Here is a 24,535-nt window from a genome sequence, read left to right on the forward strand (position 1 = left end):
TATTCATCTGAGGACAGGATCGCTGTGAGTGATCTCCAGCTACACTGAATATTCAACCTCACTAACACTTTATTGATCTATAGCACATTTATTTCAGTATTGGAAATGTTACACTTAATAATATAATGTAGCCTTTTCATAACACAAGGAAACAGGGGTCCTCAACTACATTTGTCCAAGGCCCAGAATTATTCTGGACTCCTAAAAAACATGGAAAACCATAATGATAACTACATACTGAACTAGATGCTGCTCTCACACCTCAGTGCTCAATACAAAACCCATAGTTCAGCTACCAATGAATGAATCCTGATCTCAACCAGAAACTCCTCTTCAGGATCCCAGAAGTCAGGCAAAATTACCCAGTTTGAGACTCAATACAACAGTTGGCCCATGGCAACAAACCCAAGTGATGCCTATTTCATCTGATAGACAAGCTTTGTGACTCTCCATGACCATCCATAGAGCAGGTGAATTTTGAAATACAGACTCTTTGGCTCATTGCCAGGGGTTGACAAGCTGATCAAGCATCACTCTCAGGACGGTCCGGACCCTTTGCATTGGCAAGTAACATTAAGATCTGAATTCATTAATATTCTGCGGGCCGGAGGGGAATGTGGTGTGCTGGATGTGACCAGGGGGCTGTCAGTTGACAGGTATGGTCTGGGTCTGGATTGACTTGGTGTTCTTTTCTGGACTTCGAGAAGACCTGCTGTAGAGCATTGTCAGTTTCATTCCTTAATCTCAGATCAACAATTTACACTGATGGTTTTGGACCAGGGCCTTTAGCAAATGAAACAAAAAAATGGATAAAAAAAATTGAAAATTGAAAGTATTTTATAACAAATGCTACAGCTGTTATTTCAATGTATTTAATGAACATTTAGGTAAATATAGATGTCGGATCTGACTTGATATTGGAGACACCCAATATTATGACTTGGAGCGGGATATGGGCCAATAAAAACTTGATCTGGATATCGCTAGTGTGTCTGCTTGTGTAGTACATCAAAACTAGCATGACTGCTTGTCTCCTGGTTGTGTCTCCCATCCCACAGAGGAAGTTTGCATTAAGTTGAACCGTTGTCAGCTTCTCTAGTTCACACCTTGGGTCCACTTTTGAGTCGTAAATGGCTCATGGCAAAGCCAGGAGCTGTTTTGGAGTTTAAATTCACAATGAAAGGCTGCTTGTCGCACCTCTCGTGTTTGAGTCAGTATGCATGAACGCAGGGCTACTATCCTCTCTGGTGGAGGATCTGTAGCCTGATGTATAGTCGTTCAGCAAGTTTGTGAGAAAGTTACAGTCCAGCTCTATGATTGTTCCAGGAGCATCTAGAAAGGTTTGAAAGCTCTTGCAAAGGGTCATTTCTGAAGTGGTTTCATGGTCGTGCCATGAACATTTTACAGAACCCAAATGTGTTTTGAATTGTGCATGTTATGGGTGTAGTTGAGCTAAAAAAATAATGTTAACACCTAATATAAATTCCATTTTACTGGTACAAGGCATCACAGTGCACATATACCTCCTCGAAAATAAAGCCCTGTATCATGTGAAAGAGATTTATTATTTATTGTTAGAAGCTTTGACCTTGACCAAAGAGTCCTTTTCACAGAGGCCACACACACAGAAGCCAAACATGAGCTTCTGTACTTCACTAAGGGCTCTTACGGCTCTTTATTTCAGGATTTCAAATGATTCCTTGTAAATACTCAATAGCATTGGCAACACAAAACATTTACACAGGCATGTAGATTGATGTGTCCAACATAATTCAGAAAATTCCAACATGTCAGTGGATTAAATATCAAGTGAGTGAGTGGACGAAACATGGGGCCAACAAAATGGTTGAAAGGAATCTCCCAACTCTCGCACACAGTCATATACACTCATGCACGCACATTTTTTCACATTATTATGGTGACAGATGAAGAAAAAAGTTGAACTGTGAAACTGTGAAAACTGTTTTTGTATTCTCTCCTGTTCTTTCATCCATAAAAACACGTGCTGCCTGCTGACTAGCTTTGTCTCTTTGTCTCTCAAACACACACACACATACACGCACACCTTCTATCAGACTTTATTAGTTGATTGCAGAGAACAGCATTGAAAATAGAATGTGAGAGATGTCAATCAGCCATTCATCACATCGTGTACTGTCTGTGTGACGGTTTGTGTGTTTGTATGGAGCCCTCAAAGGGTACTTTCATAATAATTGATATGTATCTGCCTCTTAGGCTACTCAGCATTAACTATTCAAAATATGCTAGAAGAGGGACCATACTGACAAAGAGAGAGAAGATTTACATCATCCTGGCAGCTGGAGTTTCTAAGTAGACAGACAGTACAGCATATATAATCATATGTGGATACATGCATGGAGAGAATTGTCCCATATTTATCAAATTACCTTGTTGTACACCTAAAATAAAATGGCACATGCAGGTAAACAATTCTATGAATGTGTCCAGACCATTTGAATATGCCAGATATCCTCATTACAAGGTGATATTTACAGATTGACATGTGCATAAATAGACCCATAAAATGTAATCATTCATCAGATAAGCACAGAAATACATTCAAATTTCAATCAGACAATTTCAATCTAATCTATTTGTCTATTAGATACCTTTGCATATCTGTCATCTATCCCTCCTTGAAACAATTAATCACCATTCTGATGATAGAACTTGATGATGATGGTCACACATTATTCATGTCCAACAGACATGTGTGCTGTTTCATATTATATGAAACGGTCATGAACATGGAGTTGTGAAGGACTTAATCCTGACTACATTAGTCTTTCTAGAAGCTCCCAGCACACAGGGAACAGGCTATTGTACTGACATGAATGGAAAAGCAGGGAGGGAAAGAGAGAGACAGGAGTAATTTATGCAGAACTTGAGGAAATGATAGAGAGAGTAGATGAGAGAGGGAGAGAGAGAGGCAGACAGACAACAGACAAGCAGTGTAATTTATGCAGAGCTCTCAGCTCCAACGGGACACAGTGTCTAAGAGTTAGACCATGAAACCCGCTGTTGGACCTGTTGGTTTGTCAGGACCTGATAAACGCAGTGTAGTAAGTATGATGTTGGCTACACTCAGACTCAGAACACATTAACCATTCACTACTCTCACTGCTGGGAGGAGAAAATGGCCAAACACCAAAGGGTTAACTTTTTGAAAGTAGCTAACTGGATAGATGGCTCCAAAACGAAACTGAATGACTAGATTGTTGATTTCAGAACAGAACCAGAGAACTTGATGAGTGACTGATTTATGCCTGACCTTTTGTCATATACCATACAATAATATTGTGATATGTAGCCATCTATGAAAATGGGCCTTCAGTGATCAGACAGTAGTTGGAAATCCTCATATAAACATCACTGTAAATGTTTAAATGTTTATGTTTTAAAGACTTGAATCTTCTAAGTCATTGATTGATGATGTTGAATTGACTTTGAACAATTTGAATGTAGTCATGAGTATTGGTTACTTGAGGTTTCTGTCTGAATTTGAGAACTCTAAATAGAGCTACATAAATTCAGCTTGATAGATCAATGGCTTTTAAAGTCAAATATTTCAGCACTATAAATTCAGTGTTTAAATTCCAGCACGAAGGTTTCAATAGTTCAGTTCAGTATCTCATAAGATTCAGACATGTTTGGCATTAATCAGAGTCTGAGTTGGTCATGGCTGAGATCTTTACAGAGAATCTGTGAGATCTACAACATCAAAAGCCTCCTCAGGATCCAGTAGTCTGTGATCTTCTAACCATGATGATGACAGCTGAAATACACTATTGTATGTAGAAGCTGTGGAGTCCTATAAATAAATCGTAAAAACCTGTTTCTAGTTGCACCAGAAATACTTGCATGAGGACAGCAGGGAAAATGCAGGGTGCATTCCTGAAATTAGAGGCTAAAGTTACATGTCCTAATGGGTCTGTTGCAGATCCTTTTAACCGTAATTATAGGGGAATAACACTGATTTTACATGCCAAAGTCTAGATGGTATTGAGTTGCATTATGGGAAGTGTAGGATTCAGAGTTTTGGAGCTTGGCACTAAGTTTACCTGTGGCTCTGCAGCATCGATTTTCCTACTTTTGGATGTGCACAGTTAAATGGCTGAGCTGGCCCTTAGATATTTTTATTTGACTATATCTTGAAATGAGATCCTGGTGAATTTACACTGGAAAGGGGAGGAATTTGTAGCTGTTGGGGTGCAAGATGTTCGATCATTTTCCGTCTTCCATATTGCATATTTCTGTTTTCTATTTCCAACCTTGTATTTTTAAAATGGTGAAACTGTCAAGTCAAATGGTGGCTCACCACAGCGGTTTTTAATTACATAGCGAGCATATACATCTCATAACTCAACCCCCAACTCACTCATCACTCCACTCACAAGACGTGCGACTCATAACTCAACGCTGCACTTTGGGTTTGAGGTAGAATAGAAAAGAGTGAGAGAGAATGAAAGAGTGGGAGAGAGAGAGATGAGAGAGAAATGGAGGATGAGATTAGAAGAGCGAGAGAGCAAAAGAGGGGTGGAAGGAGAAGGTTGGTGAGAGATGAAGAGCAAAAGAGCACGAGAGGGAGAGACTGGTGTGGCTAGCCAAGCAGAAAAGGCTGTCAGTCTCTATAAAAGATCTCCTCTGTCAGATTAGTATGAGAGAGCTTCTCCAACACTGCCTCTCTCTCTCTCTTTTCACCCTTGTGTCTCTCACTCTTCTCTTGCATGATTCTCTCACTCCATTTCCCCCTTCATGTCTCCCTCTCATTTGTCTTTGCTCTCAGAATAATTCATTATCACATGTAGGACTGCTACTGGTTTCCTTTTTGTGTGCCAGATAAGCATTGATATATTTTTATACACAATGATCCGCCTGTGCGTATTCTCTCAGGCAAAAAGGGACTTGTACATATAAATTACTGTGTTGTTGTGTTGCTGAATGAGTGAGTATTTGCTCACAAGGCTTTTTGTTCAAGGCTGGGAATATCATTAGTGATAATTAGTCTGTGATAGGAGTTCTGCTGAGGAAGAATGACTGCGTGACACAACACAGAGCTGTAGCTCAGACTGGATTCAGCGTTCTGGGGTAATGGTGATGGGCACTTTTTCCATCTATTATCTCTGACAGTAATGTTTCATGACACTTTGGTCTCTTATAGTCCCCTATGTAATTCTTATTGATTTTCCCATAGTTGTCACTTTGCTGAAGGCAACATTTCCCATTCTGTGTCTTCCCCCGAACTTGACTTTGTCCCACAACAGAGAAGAGTCAGAAATGAAAGCAACAATGTGATAAATAAGATTAAAAATACAGTTATGGAATTTGAAAGCTGTGGCTTTACAGGTGTCTTTAACTGTATTGTCTTCAATCTTGTCCCTCTTTAGTCATACTCAGTGGGTGGTTTGGGTGACGAGGACTTCAACATCCCACCCATCACTCCCCCCACCCTGCCAGACCACATGCTGCCCCCCCATCTCCCCCATGATTCTCCCTCTGGACCGTACCACCCTCTGGACCCCCCCTCCAGCTCAGCCCCACACCACCCCTACCAGCTGCAGGGCATGGAACTGCCTGGCATGCCTGGCAGCCAAGATGGAGCTGCTATGTTGAACCAAGATGGTGGCACATTCAGCCCGAATGGCGGCCCAATGACCAGTACTCTGTCTGTGGTAAGTGGCCATAGATAAATCACACATATTCATTTTTGCTTTAGTAATGAGTAACAGGAAATGGAAGCAAGGCGGTATGCAATCAGATTTGAAAGTTGGTTTTAAGTTGGGTTTAAGATCCCTTCCAGGCATGTTTTAATACTCTGCTTGGGATGATGATTTGTGTCTCATATGTTTTTTTACCCAAAAAAGTTCAATTTCCTTGTTAAATTTAAAAAGAAATTCCATCCATTTTTTCTCCTTCATAGAAAAGTCCAGACTCCATGAATATACAAATATTGTTCATTTCAGGCTTAACTGCTGTGCCCTGCTTCACTCAAAATTCCACTCTATGTGCACTGGAGGTGCTTCCACATCCCTCCTGTGTCTGTTTCATACTGGACCAACGATTGGCTCCCAAACTAGTTGTGATGTCCCAAAACCTTCTCATCAGTACATGAGTTTAGATTTATGTTGAGCACAGAGAAACATTCCCCCTGCAGCACACACATCCAAATGAAGGCACAAGGAGGAAAACACATTTGAGTGGAGGGGATCTTGAAAAGAATGATAGATGTGAAAGTTGTCACAGCCCATTTGTTTTCAGAGTCTGTACATGTCCACACAGTTCTTAAGAGAGGTCCAATCAGATGGAGTGGCCCCTTTGTTGACTGACTGTGAGTGTGTAGGAGTTTTAAAATTCTAGATAGTAGAAAAGACAATTTTTTCCTTCCTGATACCTGAACTTTGCATATTGGCCGATACCAGTGTGGGAAAAGAAAACAGTAGTTTAATCTTTGGCACTTTGGACCAGGCGCATTTCCCTTCTTACACAATGGACACACAAAGAACAAATGTAGTTTGCTGACATGCACTTGAAGCTACACATGCCGCTTTCCATTTATAGATATTGGCTGTCTGTGCAGTAAAAAATCTGTTAAGTTGCTACAGGTGTATGTGACACTGCTGTGCAGTAGCAGGATTCCGGGACTAATAAATTACATGATATTGGATCGGTGCACAGACTCGCATGCTCACTGATACCCGATCCAGCATTTTAGACTGTAATGGAGGCATTTCAGATACTGGTGTTGATATTAGGACAATCCTATTGGAAACGGACTAAGTTCCTTGTTTTCCAGTGTCACCCTGTTTCACATTTTATCTGGCAGCTGTTCACTACAACAGAGCTACCATCTGATGTCAAAGACCTGCTCAAGGATGACACTCCAGAGAATCAAAACGTGCATTAAAACCTCTTAAACCAGTGCTGCTACGCAATTCACTTCTGTTGTGCTGTCGCTCTCCTCACAGTTCTAAAGTGCTGCCGGAGGCAGCATGTTAAGCAATACTTGGCAATATTCTGTGCATACACATGGATGGCAGAGAAGTGCATTATGCTGTAGGTGTGACTTTAGACATTTCTATGAAGCTACTTTTTTCACTATTAATCCTTTCACCAATGAAATCATTGAAACCGAGATGAATGCGAACAGACTGACCAGACCTGCTGCTTCCCAACATGAGGACATTATACACATTGGACAGTCACCTTGGATTGTGCTTGACACTCAGAATACATTCAGAGCGGACTGTCACTTTGTGTCCTGCTCAAAGACACTTTGACGTTACTTATTGGAAGAAATCTGAGGGTCTCAGTGAGCCTTAAGATTTAAACTGACAGCCAGTTGATATATTATGTTAAATATATGCTTTCATATTTTATTCAGTTTAACTGAGTGAAATAGGATATTGCCCAGGGCACTGTTATTTGAATCATGGCAGCTGGTCGATGTGACATTTTCCTCATATTTTAAGTCTTCGTTTCACAGTAAAGTGAAAATCTGGCTTTTAGCTGTGACATTCAGATGTGACTGAGTGTGTCATACAGTAAAGAAATGAAAGAATCACCTCAGACTGAGGTACTTCAACTGCCACAGAAGCCGAGTATTCAGTGGGATGACAGAGACATTTACTGTATGTGTCAGTACCTGTAATAAAGATTTCTCTCATTTTGGTAAGAATGAAACTTTCTCACCTCCCACTCGTGATCTTTCTATCTTATTGTCTGTTGTTTCCATCTCCATATTAAATTCACCTGCTATATTATTAAGTGTCAGTTAGAAACCTTGTGATAAGCTCTCTATATTTACTCAGTCAGAATGTCTATAAAACATCATAACATAGACGGTTCCTGATAACTTTTCATTAAATTCAGATTGTTTCTCTCTGGTCTGTTTGATTGAGACTAACTTATCTATTAAGTGGCTAACAGTGGAGATAATTATTTCAGTGGCCTGCAGGGTCTTATTTTCCATCTCTGCCTGTCTCAGTATTACCTTTTCTCTCTCGCCTTCTCTCTACCTCGCTTTTATATTCTCATACTAACATTCATTTACTGCCAGTCCATGAATGATGGTTGCCTGGCAACCGTGCCTGGCTCAGCCTAATCGGGATGGGTGGGGGGGCTCGAAAGATTCAAGTCAATGTGTGTGTGTGTGTGTGTGTGTATTATTCCCCTCGGAGGCAAGGCTACTCAGTTGCAGTTAATACTGAGATCTTGACTGCTCTTTCTTTAGTTTTGACTGGCGTCTGATTGAAGGTTAATGTCTGACACGATTGGCTGAGGGAACTTGCTTTTCTGCTGACGATTTTGTACTAACTGGTTCAAAGTCGTCATCCGTGATGTTTACATTTATCTGTAGCGAGTGATCGTTTTTCTTTTGTCTGTTGTGCACTGATGTTGCACCAAAGTGATTCAACCTTTAGTCATTTCAAGCTTTCCGGTCTAAACATGCCATGTTGGGTTAAGTTAGCAGCAGCACCTCGCGAGAAACAAATGGAGGAACTGAGCTGTTGGCGTGGATGAACAAAGAATAGAACACCATCCTATAAGGACGAACACATGACAGCACAGTGAGGCAATATGACTCTTCACTGTGAGACTGCCGTCAGAGATTTTAATAAGTATTTTATACCAAGTTTACAATCCTTTCATAGCTCTCGTTTTTATTAGGCCACTGTCGGCAGTCATGCAAATCAATGAGCTGCTCTGTGGGAATATTGGATTTATAGCACCTTTGTGTCAATGTGATGAAGTACGTTGATATTACAGGTTAATGGAACATCCAAAAACATTCAGTTCACTTTCAGTTCTTCCATTACATTTCTAGACATTGTACTATATGCTGATATGTATCAATATCCTGACAGAAAATTTGATCCGTGATACAAGGTTATATCCACAGTGTGATTTCTCATTTTGAAAATAAATATCTGTCAGAACAGTCAACCACAAAAACAGCTCAACTTCAAGTCACTGTCTTAATTACAGCTGCCGTAATTAGTCAATTATGTATAAAAATACAAATATTTTGATAACTCCAGGTTCTCAAGTCTGAGAATTTGTTGCTTTTCCTATTACATCATAATGAATTTAATATTTTGGTGTTTGAAGTGTTACTCGGACAAAACAACATTTGAAGATGTCACCTTGTGCAGCCATTCATGGAGAAATTAATCAGCAGATTAATGGCTAATAAAAATAACCAGTAATCCCCCAAGTTCTAATGTTAAAACTTGAATATCAATATATCATCTATTTTTGTCTATCTATAAGTTGTTCACATCGAACGTAAATAACTTCAGAAAAGTTTGGCGCTTTGTGCGTTCACGAAATACAAAAAAAGACTAAAATCAAGAACAGAATTGGATGACTCTGCTTTTCATCTTGAATTCCCATCATTAACCACACGGATGTGTCGATGCTGCTGTGAGCTGCGTTCCTTCTCTCGACGTGAGTCAGTCATCAGTCGCGCAGCTTTCATCGGGGAGTTCCCCCACTGATATTCCCTTAGACCATCATCAAACATGTTATAATGACCTCAACCCCCCCCCCACCCCCCACCCCCACCCCCCTGCCCTGCAAAGGAAAAAAACAAGTCATATTTTTCCGTTGGTCGTGCGTTCAGCTCCTAGTTGTATGACCTTGTGACCTCCCGTCCCTGTCAGCAGACGCTGCTCGCAATGCTGCCACAGAAATCGCTGACAGCTACAGCTCCCTCCCCTTCATTAAAATATCTTACTCCACATTTTCCACAATCATTCAAGTATCAGTCTGTCATACTGATAGTTTAATTACCTAATATGTACAGTCATAGTCACTGTATAACATATAATGTAATCATGTGTAAGAGTTTTCATTAATTCAATTTGACCGGCAAACTTAATGTTTTTCAGTGAGAAGTAAACAGATTTGATTTGTTCATTTAAACCCGTGTATTTGTTTTAATGAACACTGTGTCTCCATCAGGTCTTAAAAACAGATGCTATCCAACAGTTTGAGGAGAGCTCTCACATGAATCTGACAGTAAATGCTGTGTGGAGGATTATGACAGTTATACAATTTGACTGTTTGCTAATATGACATTTCTTTAAGTCCGTACTCAACCAGTGCCAAACCACAGCTATTACTTTTCAGCATTTGTAGCAGCACATACGTCAATCTGAAAGCCTCTTCCCATGTTAGAGAAATGTCACTCTGTGTTCCATCTAAATACCACAGCGGTATTCAGAGTTCAGGTAATGTGCTCCTGAGAGGGGCACAGCACACCAGACCACATCCGCTATTACTCGATGCTTACTGAGAGGAAACTTAATACACATCATCAACCCGAGTCCCATCTTCATATTTGTGACAATAGGTGTCAAAGTTCCCATGCTGTGGTAAGCAGTGGTAACTTTTGTTTTCCTGAGAAATGGACAGACGATCACTGATGACTGAGTCACTGCCAGACTGCTCACATTTTGCCAGTTAAGACTGAACTACGGAGCACAGTGAAAAGGAAGGATCACACAGAAAACTATGCCGTGAAATAACGTCCTCCCATGAGTCCAGAACTGCTTCAAACTTTAAAAAGAATCACTGCTTTTTGTTTTGATGGCAGAGAAGTTTCGGTTTATATTAACATGCATTTTATGTGAGATCTATTCGAGATTGTCCTCACTCTTGTCTCTTGGGAGACATTTGTTCTGACAGGCACAATGCAAACACAATGAAACATTATGCATTCATGGCACAGGTGTGGCAGTAAAACTGTGGACAGGGCTGTCTGGTCACTTAATATCCTGCAGTACATCAGCTTTCTGACAAATTATTGTGGACCTGGATGCACAAGGGAATAAACCAGTGCTCTTATGTCTTCAGTCTGCACCTGTGGACACCATAACGTCTCCTCTGGATAAAGTTATGTAACAACTTCTCTGGAGTGTAGCAAATGGAGTTTACAGTCCCTATTGATGTATTTGCACATGAGTGTGACTTCTGATCCCATCTTCTCTCTGACCTGTGTTGCCACGGTTACTATCAGATTTCATTATGAGTGAATCGTGGACGGCTGCACACTGTCCAAACCCTGTCAAGCAAGGGCAGACTCTGTTTCAGAGCTGTGCTCGGTCTGTTACATGATCATGTTATGTAGCTCAGATCCTGTTTTGGCACACCTTCTGTTCAGGAGCTGTGTCAGTGACACTTAAAGCAGCATTGATTGGTTTGGTTTTTCTTTTGGGGCCAGTGGAACAAGCTGTGGATTCCACGTTGATGTATTGTAATCTTAAAGTTATCATGGTGTATGAACATGTTGGCAAAGAGTCGCTTAAACACATATTTAATTTGGAGTTGTGGTTCTGCCTACCTGTTAAATTGAAGTCCAATATAAACTCACATTTAAAGCCTGTTTTGCTCTCCACCAACTCCCAAGGAAAATGTCTGGTTCATAAGATGCTAAATGCTTCACTATGTCCCCAAGTCGCCTTATAAAGGTGTTGTGGTGGTAAGCAGTTGCCTGTTTACACATCCAGCAGACACGGAGCAACATGCTATAAGGTTACATGTTTCTGTCTTCACTCTCCTCAACACCAAAATTGAACTGAACAAATTCCGCAGTCTTATTAACACAGCTGTTAACAAGCTCTGCTCTGTATCAGAACAATGCTCATACAGAGCAACATGTGGAAAACAACTTCAAGTGAGAAAGATTGAAGTTCGTTAGATGCAAACAGTACCAGAAGCGATGGCAATAACAACAATAGCAGAGGGCTGAAAACAAAGAGCAGCAAAGCTCATGATGGGTCACACAAGGTTTTCAGACCGAGAGTCTTTGCACTACTTTGGTGGTTTCATGGATAACAGTTAGCTCAGCCTCAGTGAGATGCTGTTTCGACATGACACAGTTAATCTCTGAATGACGTGTTGAACTCAGAGCTTCATCAACCAAAGGGTGGGACGAGCTATATATTTCCGACCACGAGGCAAGACGGTGCATGTCGAAGCTTTTTAACATGGACCAAGAATGACCCAAGAGGAGGAAAACTGACCTTTCATAGAGCTTTTTTTAAATTAATTTTTTTAGAATGCCAGTTTTAATTAGAATTGTAATGCATTTACTACGGCCTACATCCAGTTGATATTTCTTCAGTTCCTTTGCATCTCTTCATGACAGACGTCTGCGGAAGTTGTTTTATCGTCTACCAGAATTAATGGTATTTCTGAAGGTTACGAAACCAGGTGAATAATGGAAAGCTAGACTGTTAGCACAAGTGTCATCATTCATAGTGAAAAAGTTGTTATTGATGTGACAAAAACCTAATTGCTGACTGAAATATTCTGGAGACGTTGCAAGAAAAACATAGCCATCAAGCCTTCACACTGCAAATGAAGCCTGATATTTGCTAACAGCCATTATCATGTGTTGTCTTTGCACAGATGCAGCAGATGGTCAACTCTGATTCTCGGTTTACCAGCAGCCAGCAGCCAATCGAAGCAGCGCTTGGACCCAGGAGCCACTCAGGCATGAGCCAGCAAAGTCAGTTGTCCACCATCAACCAATCCCAGCTGGGGCTGAGTGGGAACTCTGTTACCCACAATTCTCCCTCACCTCCTGGAAGTAAATCTGCCACACCGTCTCCCTCCAGTTCAGCACATGAGGACGAGAATGATGAGGGACTGAGGGTAAAAAAAAAAAAAGGATCACACACACACACACACACATACATTTCTATGAGTCACTGAGTCATATCTCACTGGGCTGGAACAACTATTGCTGCTGTGTGTTTTTGTGTCTGTGTCTGTGTGACTGGTGTGTATGTGTAGACAGTGGAGAGTTGTTATGTGTCATAATAGACCCATTCTCCCTGCATATCAACTAGATGGAAATCAGCTCCCTCACCGAAACAAGCACTCTGCATCAAACTGACTGTTCATATTCTGGGGAAATGAAACCATTACTGTACTGCTGAATAATATTTACCAACTTTATCATTTTCATTGGTTATGTATAGAAGAATGAGTTGTAGATGGACAATATTATGAGCAAGGATACAGGTAATGCTTGTTTCAGGAAGGATGGGGATTAGGAAACAGACATTGCTTATACCTTTACAGTGCACCCCTATACATCTGAATTGCTGCTTTGTAAAGTTACACACAACATGCAGAATAAGATGCACTCATTTATGTAGTTAACTTATACTACTAGCCTTTAGTAATTATAGGCAAATTCTCTGTTTGGCAAGGCAGGTTTCCTTATATAGCACCTTTCAGAAATGGGTAATTTAGGTAAATAATATAAAGAGCATAAAATGAAATGCAGTAGAAATAGACAAAAATGTTAGAGAAATACTGCATATTTGTTGTGGCTCATATAAAGACCCAGAAACCATATTTTATCATATTTCATCAGCTGGGATAATACATGAACACTCTATTCAATTTTCTGTTCTAGTTATTTCATGTGACTGGTGTATTGATTTGTCTGTGTTCTTCTCACAATCACAGTTTTAATATTTCATTCAAGATCTGATGACTGTTGTGGGGTTGTTGTGGTTCAGGTTGCAAGGCGACTGTCAATCAAATCCGATAAAGACCACATCTATACGGTGCCGGTGAAGCAGGTTAGCTGACATGTTCAGTGTTATTTAAGTGACAGTGTTTCAAGGTCTTTAAGACCTTGTCCAAAATTAAAAAAAAAGGTTTTGTTGCAGAAACAGCCGTTAGTCAACTGCTGAGTTGTTCCTCTTCTTATTTATGGTTTGTTTAGGTTTTTTAAAAATATTTGTTCTTCAAAGTTCCTGTCTTCACTGGCATCAGCAATAAGGTCCAAAGTCTAGTAGCCCACATAGAAACCTTTGGTGGGCGACTGGAGCACAGATGCTCCCATTCACGCTCAGTATTTACTGACTGTTGTATTTCAGTGAACTTGACTGTACTTTGACTTTGTTAGTATGTAGTAAAAGGTCAAGGAATACAGCCTTTTATACTACAATGCCATCTTAGCGTATACATTATAATACATTATAGACATATTATTCCTATACTAACACATGAAAATAAAGGTGAAGATGAGGAGAATGTGCATGTCTGCAGTGCGGTTTTACTAAGTCAAGTCAAAGGCAGCTGGATGCACAACCTCCACACGTGGGACACCTTTCCAACACATTTTACCGTCATGCATTTGACAAAACTGATATGCTTTAATTTTTCAATTCTGATCATTCTTTATTTATTCTTTACTTTAAAGGTCCATTATTTCCTTAGAATTTCCTGAAAGTTTCCTGTAATGAACTGTGTAATTTTGTACTAATTACAGGGAAAATAGAGAAAGACAGTTATTTGTATTAAGTTTACAAGCAGTTGTTGATTTCCAAAATGTAGTCATCATTGATTAGCTTTATTATTGGTAATTTTCTTCAGATTTGAGTGAATTATATGCTTGTTTCTAGACACATTTTACACTTCTGCTTGGTCAGTTGAACTGCTGTGCACTGACTGAAAGACTGGCACTGCAGTGAATTCATTGGTAATCAACCAAACTGAACACGGTCTCTGTTTTATTGGTAATTAGTACCAAATTACACGGTTCGTTCAAGAAAGCATCCTGTGAAATTATTAGGAAATTACTTTGGCTGAAAGAATCTAGTGTAGACAGCGACAGCGGACTGCTGCCGGTGTCTCGTCTGCTGTGGGGCTTGTGTCGACACGATGTGCAGTCTGAATGATTTTTAACTACTCGTCTGAGAGGCTTCATCAGTTCTGCTGACTGATGGGGAATTTCCCCATATTTGATATCTGTGGTTGATTCATATCTTTACATCAAACAAGAATGGTTGATGTCTCATGTCACTCAGAGAGCCATCAAAGACATGGTTAGAGGTGTGAATTGTTAAAATGTCAGTTTAACTGTAGTTGAAGGGAAAATTACTATTAGAAAAAAAGTAGTAGTTATAGTAGTTTTGTATATGATATAGTCCATTCACTACACGGCATGTTCTTTTCATACCACTATTTTAGTTTTTTAGAATATTTTGCTACAGAACTTAAGTCCCTCCATCCCTCGCTCCATCCACACTGTCTTCATACCTGCCTGTGTCCTACTCAACCTCCTTCTCTTAACCCTCTTAGGTGGGCAGTGGAGAGAAGAGGCCAGCAACAGTGGACATCTCCAAGAAGCCCAAAACACCAAAGAAGAAGAAGCGGAAGGACCCTAATGAGCCAGTGAAGCCTGTGTCTGCCTACGCTTTGTTCTTCAGGGACACCCAAGCCAACATCAAGGCCCAGAACCCCAACGCCACCTTCGGGGAGGTGTCAAAGATCGTGGCCTCCATGTGGGACGGCCTGGGAGAGGAGCAGAAACAGGTAGATCCCACCTGTTTGATTTAGCATACCTATGTGCCTTTCTGCTGACCCGCCATATCATAGCAGTTACAATCAAACCTGACCCAGACCTGAAAGTAATTCACCAGATTTGATGTCGTGTAAGACAGAAAGTTTTCTTTGCTGATCTATATAAGTTATGCAAAGTAGTGCAAATATATTTAGATTAATCAGTAATGACTTTCAGAAGCTAAAGTTTTTGGCCATTCTAGTGTCACAGCTCTAAAAATTGCAGTGTTGATCCAGACTGAGAATTGTAATAATTTGGGGATCCCTTGAATTTTCCTAATGTGCCACTATCAGATCAAATTGTCAATTTGTCTAATACTTGGAAAATGTGGTGGTGTATGACCAAATAATCATATTCCCATCAGCCTCAGCTGTGAAAAGGGATGGCGAACACGGCAAACATTACACCTGCTAATCATCAGCAGGTTAACATTGTCATTGAGGGCACATTAGCATGCTGATGTTAACTTCTAGCTCAGAGCTCCCTGCGCCTTGGCACACTCTCACAGAGAAGCTAGCATGGATGTAGACTCTTGTTCTGAATATTTGGCAGTGGAAGATGATGAAAGAAAAGAAAACCCAGCAGGAAGAAATGACATGCCTACACTCTTCAATAAAACCAAAGGAGGAGTGAGAGCGACAGCGAGCAGCTACATCGTCTGACTGCAGTCAACAGTTACGCACAGAAACATCAGCTCTAATGATACAACCGAAACTACCAGTCATTACTCAGCTCGCTACATGCCAACTGAACTTAACAAAGTTCAGATTTAGACTTTGTAACAGCTGCCTTGGGACTTCATTACTGTGGTTATTTGTTAGTAGATAGGTGTGTCAGCGGAGGGAAATACGATGATGAGCCCCTTGATGGTTATACCTGAGTTCATGCTACGTTATGATGATTTAATGCAGCCAAAATCCTGTTTCACAGCATGTTGATTATTCATAGCTGCAGCTCTCTGAAGATTTTTCACATTAATAAAATGCAGTTCTCGAATGCTGTAATCTAGTAAAGGTTGATAGTCCAGCAGTCAGTAGAGAAGTAAAATGTTTGTGTTTCAGGTGTACAAGAAGAGGACAGAGACTGCTAAGAAGGAGTATCTGAAACAACTGGCTGCCTACAGGGCCAGTCTGGTCTCACAGGTGCTACTGACACACACACACACACACACACACACACACACACACACAGTGATACTACAAGTTATTGGCATTTAAGCGAGGCATTAAAGGAGTGAACGGTTCAGTGTGAAACCTGCAAACTGATTTCCTCTTCCTGTTTTCTTGCTCTCCAGAGTTACAGCGATCCATCTGAAATGAAGCCGCCCCACTCTTCCTCCACGTCTTCCTCTTCTTCTACCTCAATGTTTACACACAAACCTTCAGTCTACTCTGGTCACCCAGGCCAGCACCCTTCTTCCAGCCCACTCGCCCACCCTCACTCTCTCCCTCCCCCTCAGCACCCGGGCATGTACATGACATACCCTCACCCGTCTCACCCTTCCCATGCCTCGAGCCCCGGCCTCGGCCCCCACCTGCCCCCTCACACCCAGATCCACCCACAGCTCCAGGCTCTGTCCTCCAGAGGGACAGTGCCTCGGCCCAGCGTCCCCCACCAGGGAGCTCTGTCCCTTGGCAGCATGACGGCGGCGTCTACCCCTCCTCTCCAGGTCAGCCCTCCACTCCACAGCCAGGCACACCTGGGAGGACTGCACAGCCCACACCATCAGCACCAGCAGCTCGGTGGACACTCACTGGGAATGACACACTCGCCTGCCATCACACAGGTCAGCAACACACTGAATGTTCATCTTGCAACTTAACATTTGGTTGACTGGGAATATGTGTTGGTCTCCATCTGTTTGTTTAGTTGATTGGTAGTTTGGAGTGAGTCAGACATGAAGCCTTAAAGAATGAATACCATGAAACGACCAAAACCAATAATGTGGCAGTCTGTTTCTAAATGCTGTCTCACTTCACTCCCCTGTCCGTAGCACTCAGCCCCAAGCTGAAATACATAGCTTAACAGCAGTTCACTGTAGTGTTGCTCAAACAGCAGGAAATAGTGCATTTGTTTGGCGACTACTTTCAGCTGTGGATAAAACTTGCCACCAGTCATATTTACCGTGTCATCCATACTCTGCAAACATTTAAGACCAACAAATTATATTGAATTGGATTTTCTACCATTTTTACTTTTTCTCTTGACATTTTGAGTTGAAAAGCAAAAATAAAGGCAGAGCAAGGAGACAGTCAATATTAAAAGCTTCTGTCTAGTCAGACAAACTAATGGTTTAATACACTGATCGCTCTAATGAAATAAAAAAAACCCTTTGGTTAGCAGTTTTCTCATCTTCTCATCACAGCTTAATGTTGGACTACATGCTACAACAAGGAAGTATAAATAACTTCACAAAATGTGTTTGCACAGGTTTTTTTGAAGGGCTTGGCAATGATTTACTATTATTATTTATTGACTGTCGGTACAAAAAAATGCACTCACATCATTTTATCATTTTACGTGACTTCTGTGTCCAAATGATTCCAAGCAAAGTGTTATTAGAGAGTAACACAGCTAGTTATTTTGGTTTTGTTTTGCACATTTGAAGAGTTTAATTTGATGCAATGTTACAACAATGGAACACACACACCCCAACTGTGCCTTATGATTGGTCAGAATGCAAGAATCCACATAGGTTACTGCTTTATACTAAGAGAGATTTAATGCTCAGTATTTTCTATTCCAGTTGTTGCTGTAGTGTCTCCATTTCCTTTCTGTCTCATTCTAAAACCAGCCATCTTTTTGTATGTGTACTCACTTTTTTAATCACCCTGCCAGTGTAAAAGCTTCAGTTTGGACTTGAGACACAGCTAGTGTTTCCCCAGAAGTCTTCAATATGTACTTTCCTCATGGGTCATCAAACCATTTCTCACACACATACACACACACACACACACACAGTGAGTCCTCCCTTTTCCTCGAGGTCACCGAATCTTACTGATTTAGAATCTTCACAGAGGTGGATGGAGACAGATGAATATATCAGCACCTGCGCGCACACGCACACACACACACAGTGAAAATGAGATGGGTGCTGTCATGGGAGGGATTGCATCAGCATTTCCTTGTGGACCTCCGTACTGAATAGACTCAACATGTATTGAATTGACAAGTGATACAGTTAGAGATGAATCCAGCCTTTCCTAATTGTATTAATCCTGGTTATTATCAGTCATCCTGAAGTTTTCTGTTGCATTTGTTGGTTGTTTCTTGCTGTCTGCCTTGTGCGGTGACATACAGACTCAGAGGTTACAAGGAGATAATCAGAGAGATTGTTTGTAATAGTCAAGTTTTGAAATCTTCACATAGAAAATCCATTTGTAATCTTTTTTTCGTTGAATTTTGGTTGGACTTGTCTGTTTTCTATACTTCTGTCTGCTCTCTTCCTACCTGTCTGTAATGTAACACAGTCAGTCAATCAGTCTGTTCTTCTCAGCCCCTCTGCCCCTTCGTCTCTCACTCTCAGTTGCTCTGTTGCTAGTCACTCGATCAACAGATGGCTGCGATATGAATTTGTGTTAAGACGATGTGAGATGGTATAATGATGTAAGTGTCTCCTCCAAATAGTTCAGGATGGGGGGATGGATTGCCACTGAGTCTCACTTACCATTTTATCCTCCTTTTTATAGTGCACTTTTAAATCCCACACTCCCATAATCCCCCATTCTCTCTCTCGCATTTTGCATATTTTTAGCAAAAAAGAGAAAGAGCAAACAAAAAAAATAAAAAGTGACGGAAAAAAAAGGAGAGGACACAGTGACAGAGCTCTAAACTTTTCTTTCTCTGAGTGAGAAGAGTGAGAAATGATGGGGGAAGGGAGGGAGACAGAGAGAGAGGGGGAAAGAGGGGAGAGAGAGAGACAAAAGAGGCAGATGGGGTCTTTGTGAAGGAGTGAAGGAGAAGAATTTGCTCAACAATGGATGAATAGGTGAGGTAGAGGAGGAGAGGGGGAGGAGAGGGGGAGAACCAAACCACCTGCTGTCCTCCTCTTTCTCCACATTCACTCACAACACTCAGATTAACTTCCCTTTCAGCCTCTCTCTCTCTCTCCCTCCCTCTCTCTCTCTCACTCACACACACACACACACACACACACACACACACACACTGCACTCGCTCATTTTTCCCTCTTTCCATCTCTCTCTCCTCCCTCAAGTATGTTACGGTTACAGACACGCTCGCCTCCCTGTCCTTCTCCTCCTCTCCTCTTACCTTTTCATCTCCTCTTCACACATCCTCGCCTCTCCTCCTCCCCTCTGGCAGATGATAAAATCAGCAAGACACTCAAAACTGTGTAATTACTGCTGATGAACCTGTGACTGATCTGTGTCTCCTTTTCACTACAGTCACATTCATTCATCTCCCCGTTCATCAGAAACATTTTACCAAGAAGTGCTAAAGGGCGGTTTGCTAAAACCATGAGCTTAGTCTATGGACTCATTCAGGCTGAAGGAGGACATAAACAAGCCGCCATTACTGCCATAGCATCTCACATTCAAACCTGCGCAATAACACCGTGATGAATGTAAAGGATTTTACTTTTTAAGCACTTTTACCAGGAAACGTGAGCTGTTACATGTTGAAAGTAGAGACAGCAAAATTCCATTGAAACTAAAGCAAGGTCTTTCAAAGTCTAACACCGTGTTTACATTTTGGGAAATTAAAAGTACACTGAATTATTTATTAAAAGTGCCTGCTTGCAGTAAACACGTGGCTCTGCAGGCAACACTGGATCACTTTGATAGTGAAGAAAACTTCAAAACCTGATGATTCTCAGGCAAGTTCTGAGGTTACAACGAGCTTCTTTTTAGTGGATTTATGGACGTAATGAGAGGTAATGACTTCCTCAGAAGTTTTCAGTCACACTGAATCAAAAAGTATGTGTATTATGTCTCAGAGAAGGAGGTTTCTGTGCAAATGGCAGCAATCACTAAGGGTTGGTAAGCCAGGCAAACCAGAGGGCCAAACTACAATAGCTGACTTGTTTTGTCTAGAACACCAGCGTGCACCTATCCCTTCACAATTTAACAACTAGACACCTTTTACCTGCAAATCACCAAAATCCCCCTCTCTTTGCTGCGCTGTGAGCTACTCTTATATTTTCCAACCTCAATTTTGGAAAAAAGCTGGAAGGAAAATCCACCAGTTTCCATGAAATGAGTTTCACTTCACTTCTAGCATCTCCTGCATTGAAGGAACACACAGATGCTGCAGTAGCGTTGCTCACCTGGCATCTGAACTGAAGCTGGAATGTTCTCTGTCAGCTCATGTTAGCGGGGTTCACATCTGTACGTGGCTGGCGAGCGTTTTCGTTCTCTCAGTGTCATCAGCTGTTGTCACAATCGTACATAATGAATTGCACTAACGTTAATTGTAATGAAGAATTGTTTGTCACTCGTTCCAGGGCTACCCCCCGTCCCTCCAGTCTGACTACCAGCCAATAGGAGGAGGTATGATTAATGGTGGAGCAGTGATGTCATCATCAATGGACTACCACCAGCTGGGTCGACACACGCCCAATCACCACCCCTCTCTGGACTGGAGCACCGATTACCATGGCAACGGGTAGGTCTTAGGGTGCACAGGTTTTTAAAGAGACACTGAACACGCTTGAAATTCTCATTTTTGCTGGAGTCCTGCTCACCATGCTGCAGTGATCCACAGGTGTACTGCAGGACATTGTGACATCACTGTTGGGTGTGGCTCCAGGTGCAACATTTCAGTGATACCGGGTGAAACATGCTCGAAACCTTCAAGCACAGAGGCCTTTTCAGCCTGCTCTGAAATTACTCTCCTTAGACTGTAGCTTTCAATTTTGGGGATTTTTACAATGAAATTTCTGTGCCAAACTTAGAGTTTCCCTCATAATTATTTTTCTGTTTGAGTACAGCCTCTGAAGGATACCACTAATGAGAAACAAAAGGAAATCTTTCCACGTTGGACAAAGCTCCTGTTGCTAGTATCGTGTTTAAATTGGCTCGTCAGCGTTTTAATCTATCAAAGAGAACGCCTTTGTCACTTAACAAAGCGGTACAGTCTTACAGAGGAACACGGCTGGTGCCTAAAAACAAAGGCAGGAGCACCGACAGTATATTTGAAGGGCACCCCGAGCCCCTTCTGGCTACGTGCCTGCTTGTGTGGAATTTGATGAAAATGTGTCATTAAAGGATTCTCTGAGACAGTCGACAGTACAGAAGAGGTATCACTCTGATATAACAACAAACCCTGAGATCAGCCCCAAAGATTGAAACAATGGGACAGGTGTCGGAAAGGGTAAATACCATTGCACTGGTCACTGTGGCCTCACTCTGTGTTTCTTCTCTCCTCCTGCAGAGGTCTTCAGAGAGACAAGCATCTCTATCTGAGCTAATCTCAGGACAAAGTGACACCAAACTTCAACCAAGCCCTTCTACTGCCACACCATGGAACCTCTAGCCTCATGTCTACATGCACCCAGGCCAGCTTACTCCTGCCTCAACCCCCTGAGGACGTGAGCCACAGACCACCTATAGTTGAACTAAACCTGAGTTCAGCACTTCAAACAAAAGCCCCAGCAGTAGAATAATGTGTATGACTAATATGTCTCTTCGAAGGGACAACAGGACAGTGTTAAGAACAGGAAGAAGAAATACTTTCTTCCAGCTCCTGCATGTCACTTGACTGGTCTGACATCTGCTATCGGCTGTATTGTTTGTACTCATCTTTTACAGCATGACATGTGCTCTGATTTGGATTGATGTGTATAGCAGCGAGGAGAGGTTTTAAGTCCTATGCTATGAACCGTCATGATAGGTGTATATACTCCTCAACCTCCCTCAGAAAAAAACAGATTCTGTCTAGTTTCCTGTCTGCCCTCAAAAAAGTTCATATCTAGTTCCTCATTTTGTAAAGATGGTGTTCACCGTCAGCTCCAAAAGGCTCCATAGAGCAAGTGTACATTGGTGTAACATAAATGTTTGAGCTGTCAATTTAAAGCCAATTGATATTTCTTATTTCTTTTTCTTTCTTTCATTTTTTTTTTGTCCTTGTAGTTGCTGTATACTTTTATGGCCAAAGTCAAGAGAACACAGCACACAAACAAAGGGTTGATAACCAAATAGTACACAAACTATGTTTCCCTGCTGGTTCTTTAATTCTATGAATATTAGCCTTCAGTTTGATGCAGTGTGGACTGAAGTCCTGCTCTGGAGAGACAGAAAACATGATTCTGAGCAGAAACAGTGATAATGGCTGAATTCACACTGCTTTATTCAGCTAAATATGACAAATAAGAGGAAGAGGTGAAGCAGTGTTGCCTTCTTAACAGACGCTGACTGTGAATAATTGTGTACGATTAAAGAACTTTCATTGTTCCCTGGCAGTGAGGCTCAGATGTGCAGGGTAAAAATTCAATGTATTTTAGTCCTTAAAATAATGAAATGTCAAAGCGTTCTTTGTTGGAAAAATAAGAAACAAAAATACTCCTCTGTATGGTGACAGCTCCTCCTCCTGGCATATGTCTGTTGATAATATTGATTTGGATCCAAACTGTGTGTGTGTGAGTGTGTGAAGTGTTAATGAGAAGGCAGAGTGGTTGATTGGTTGCATGGTCCCTTTTGTCATCTCTATTTCTCTGTGCACAGAGGCTATTTAATAAACTATAACTGTTGCTGGGTTGGCTGTATTTTAATGTTTTTTAATCAAATCAAGTTTTGTTTTTAGTGTTGATGATGATGATGATGATGATGATGAGAGACACATATCTCTCGCTCTGTATCTCTTTGTATTAATGTGTTTTTTGGCAGATGAAAGGACTCTGGGCAACAACAACCATGAAGATTTTCTTATTTTTAGATTCTAATAATGTGTTTGAGAATAAAGTCAGTGCTGCATTGATGTGCAGTCATTACTCCAAAACCTGCTCTTTTATGCTGTTTATTTCGGAACAGTTTGTGACAGTTACTTTAATTAACTGCACATAATAATGTACACCTTTACCACCCCTGCGACACGGCACACTCTGTGTTTGTATCCTGGCCTTTGCATTCATTCAAAGTAGCTGAGCTGTAATTACAATCTTTGAAGTCTCAGAAATATGTATTTTTAACCTCTGTTTGCTCAGATCGGATCTTGTCAAAATAGTTTCAACACAAATGTCTTTACAGTGGTTGTGAATGCTTTTTTTAGCCATGCGAGTCATGTGGCTGTGTTAGAGATGGACATTGTCCACTTTGGTCCAGACTGAGACACTGTTAGTGACCAGGTTAGACTCAGAGTAACTTGTCTTTTTCAGCATGTAGCCTGCTAGCTGCTGGAGGTCGTTGTTTGTTCACATGACGAGGGGGATTTTGAAAATGATAATAAGTGGATGGAATGGAGAACACCGACTGAAATAGCAGCCAATGACAGGCTCATAGCAACAGTGTACTTCCTGTGAGCCAGACTATTTGTCACGTGACAGAAACACGACTCCAATTAATAATGTTGCTTAACGGGTCTGTACTACGACGCAGGTTCAACATTCTCATGATATCTTTTTGTTATCTGGTTTTACTAAGCCCAACAATCACAATCACACAGCAACGGTTATCAACTTGATAAATCAACCCAGGTTTTCTCGATCTAACCATGAGCTCGTTCATGTGAAATGGCTGGTGTTTGCTCTACTGGCCGCAGAGGAAAGTTCAGGATGGACGTCTGGCAAAAAAAATTTTAAAAATATCTTGCAGAGAGTGTGAATGCGTACTGTAATGGGCTAATATCACTGCCCCATCTTTAGGACAGGAGTAGATCTGACTATGAATACAATTGTATTTTCCTGTCACAGTTGAGGCTGGCAAAGGCCAAATCCAAAGAAAGAGGGAAAACACAGACTTAAATACACGAAGAGGGAGGACTAATGAGGCACAGGTGAAACCAATCAGCAATCATAAAGGCGGGAAAACACACAAAGACAGTAAGGATGAGCCATGAGGAGAACTCTTTCAATATAAAACAGGAAATGACCGAATTAAAACCCAAAACCACGACAATTCCATTAAACTCGTCTTACTTGGATGACAATTTTAGCCTTATTCCTTCAGCTGCAACCAAATGAATCTGAAA

The 24,535-nt window shown here is 41.2% G+C and overlaps 1 protein-coding gene across 1 annotated transcript in view; it reads left to right on the forward strand.

Moving 5' to 3' along the window:
* Positions 1 to 23,343, forward strand: part of tox (thymocyte selection-associated high mobility group box) — a 48,876-nt gene extending 25,533 nt beyond the window's left edge. Inside the window, exons 4-10 of the mRNA XM_076744059.1 lie at positions 5,409 to 5,693; positions 12,436 to 12,681; positions 15,130 to 15,363; positions 16,453 to 16,533; positions 16,686 to 17,177; positions 20,856 to 21,016; positions 21,785 to 23,343. Of these exons, the coding sequence (XP_076600174.1) occupies positions 5,409 to 5,693; positions 12,436 to 12,681; positions 15,130 to 15,363; positions 16,453 to 16,533; positions 16,686 to 17,177; positions 20,856 to 21,016; positions 21,785 to 21,821 (1,536 nt within the window). The 3' untranslated portion in view covers positions 21,822 to 23,343. The remainder of the gene's footprint in view (positions 1 to 5,408; positions 5,694 to 12,435; positions 12,682 to 15,129; positions 15,364 to 16,452; positions 16,534 to 16,685; positions 17,178 to 20,855; positions 21,017 to 21,784) is intronic.
* The last annotated feature ends 1,192 nt before the right edge of the window (positions 23,344 to 24,535 follow it).

The sequence above is a fragment of the Chaetodon auriga genome, chromosome 12 (assembly GCF_051107435.1).
Source record: "Chaetodon auriga isolate fChaAug3 chromosome 12, fChaAug3.hap1, whole genome shotgun sequence".
Classification (NCBI taxonomy): domain Eukaryota; kingdom Metazoa; phylum Chordata; class Actinopteri; order Chaetodontiformes; family Chaetodontidae; genus Chaetodon; species Chaetodon auriga.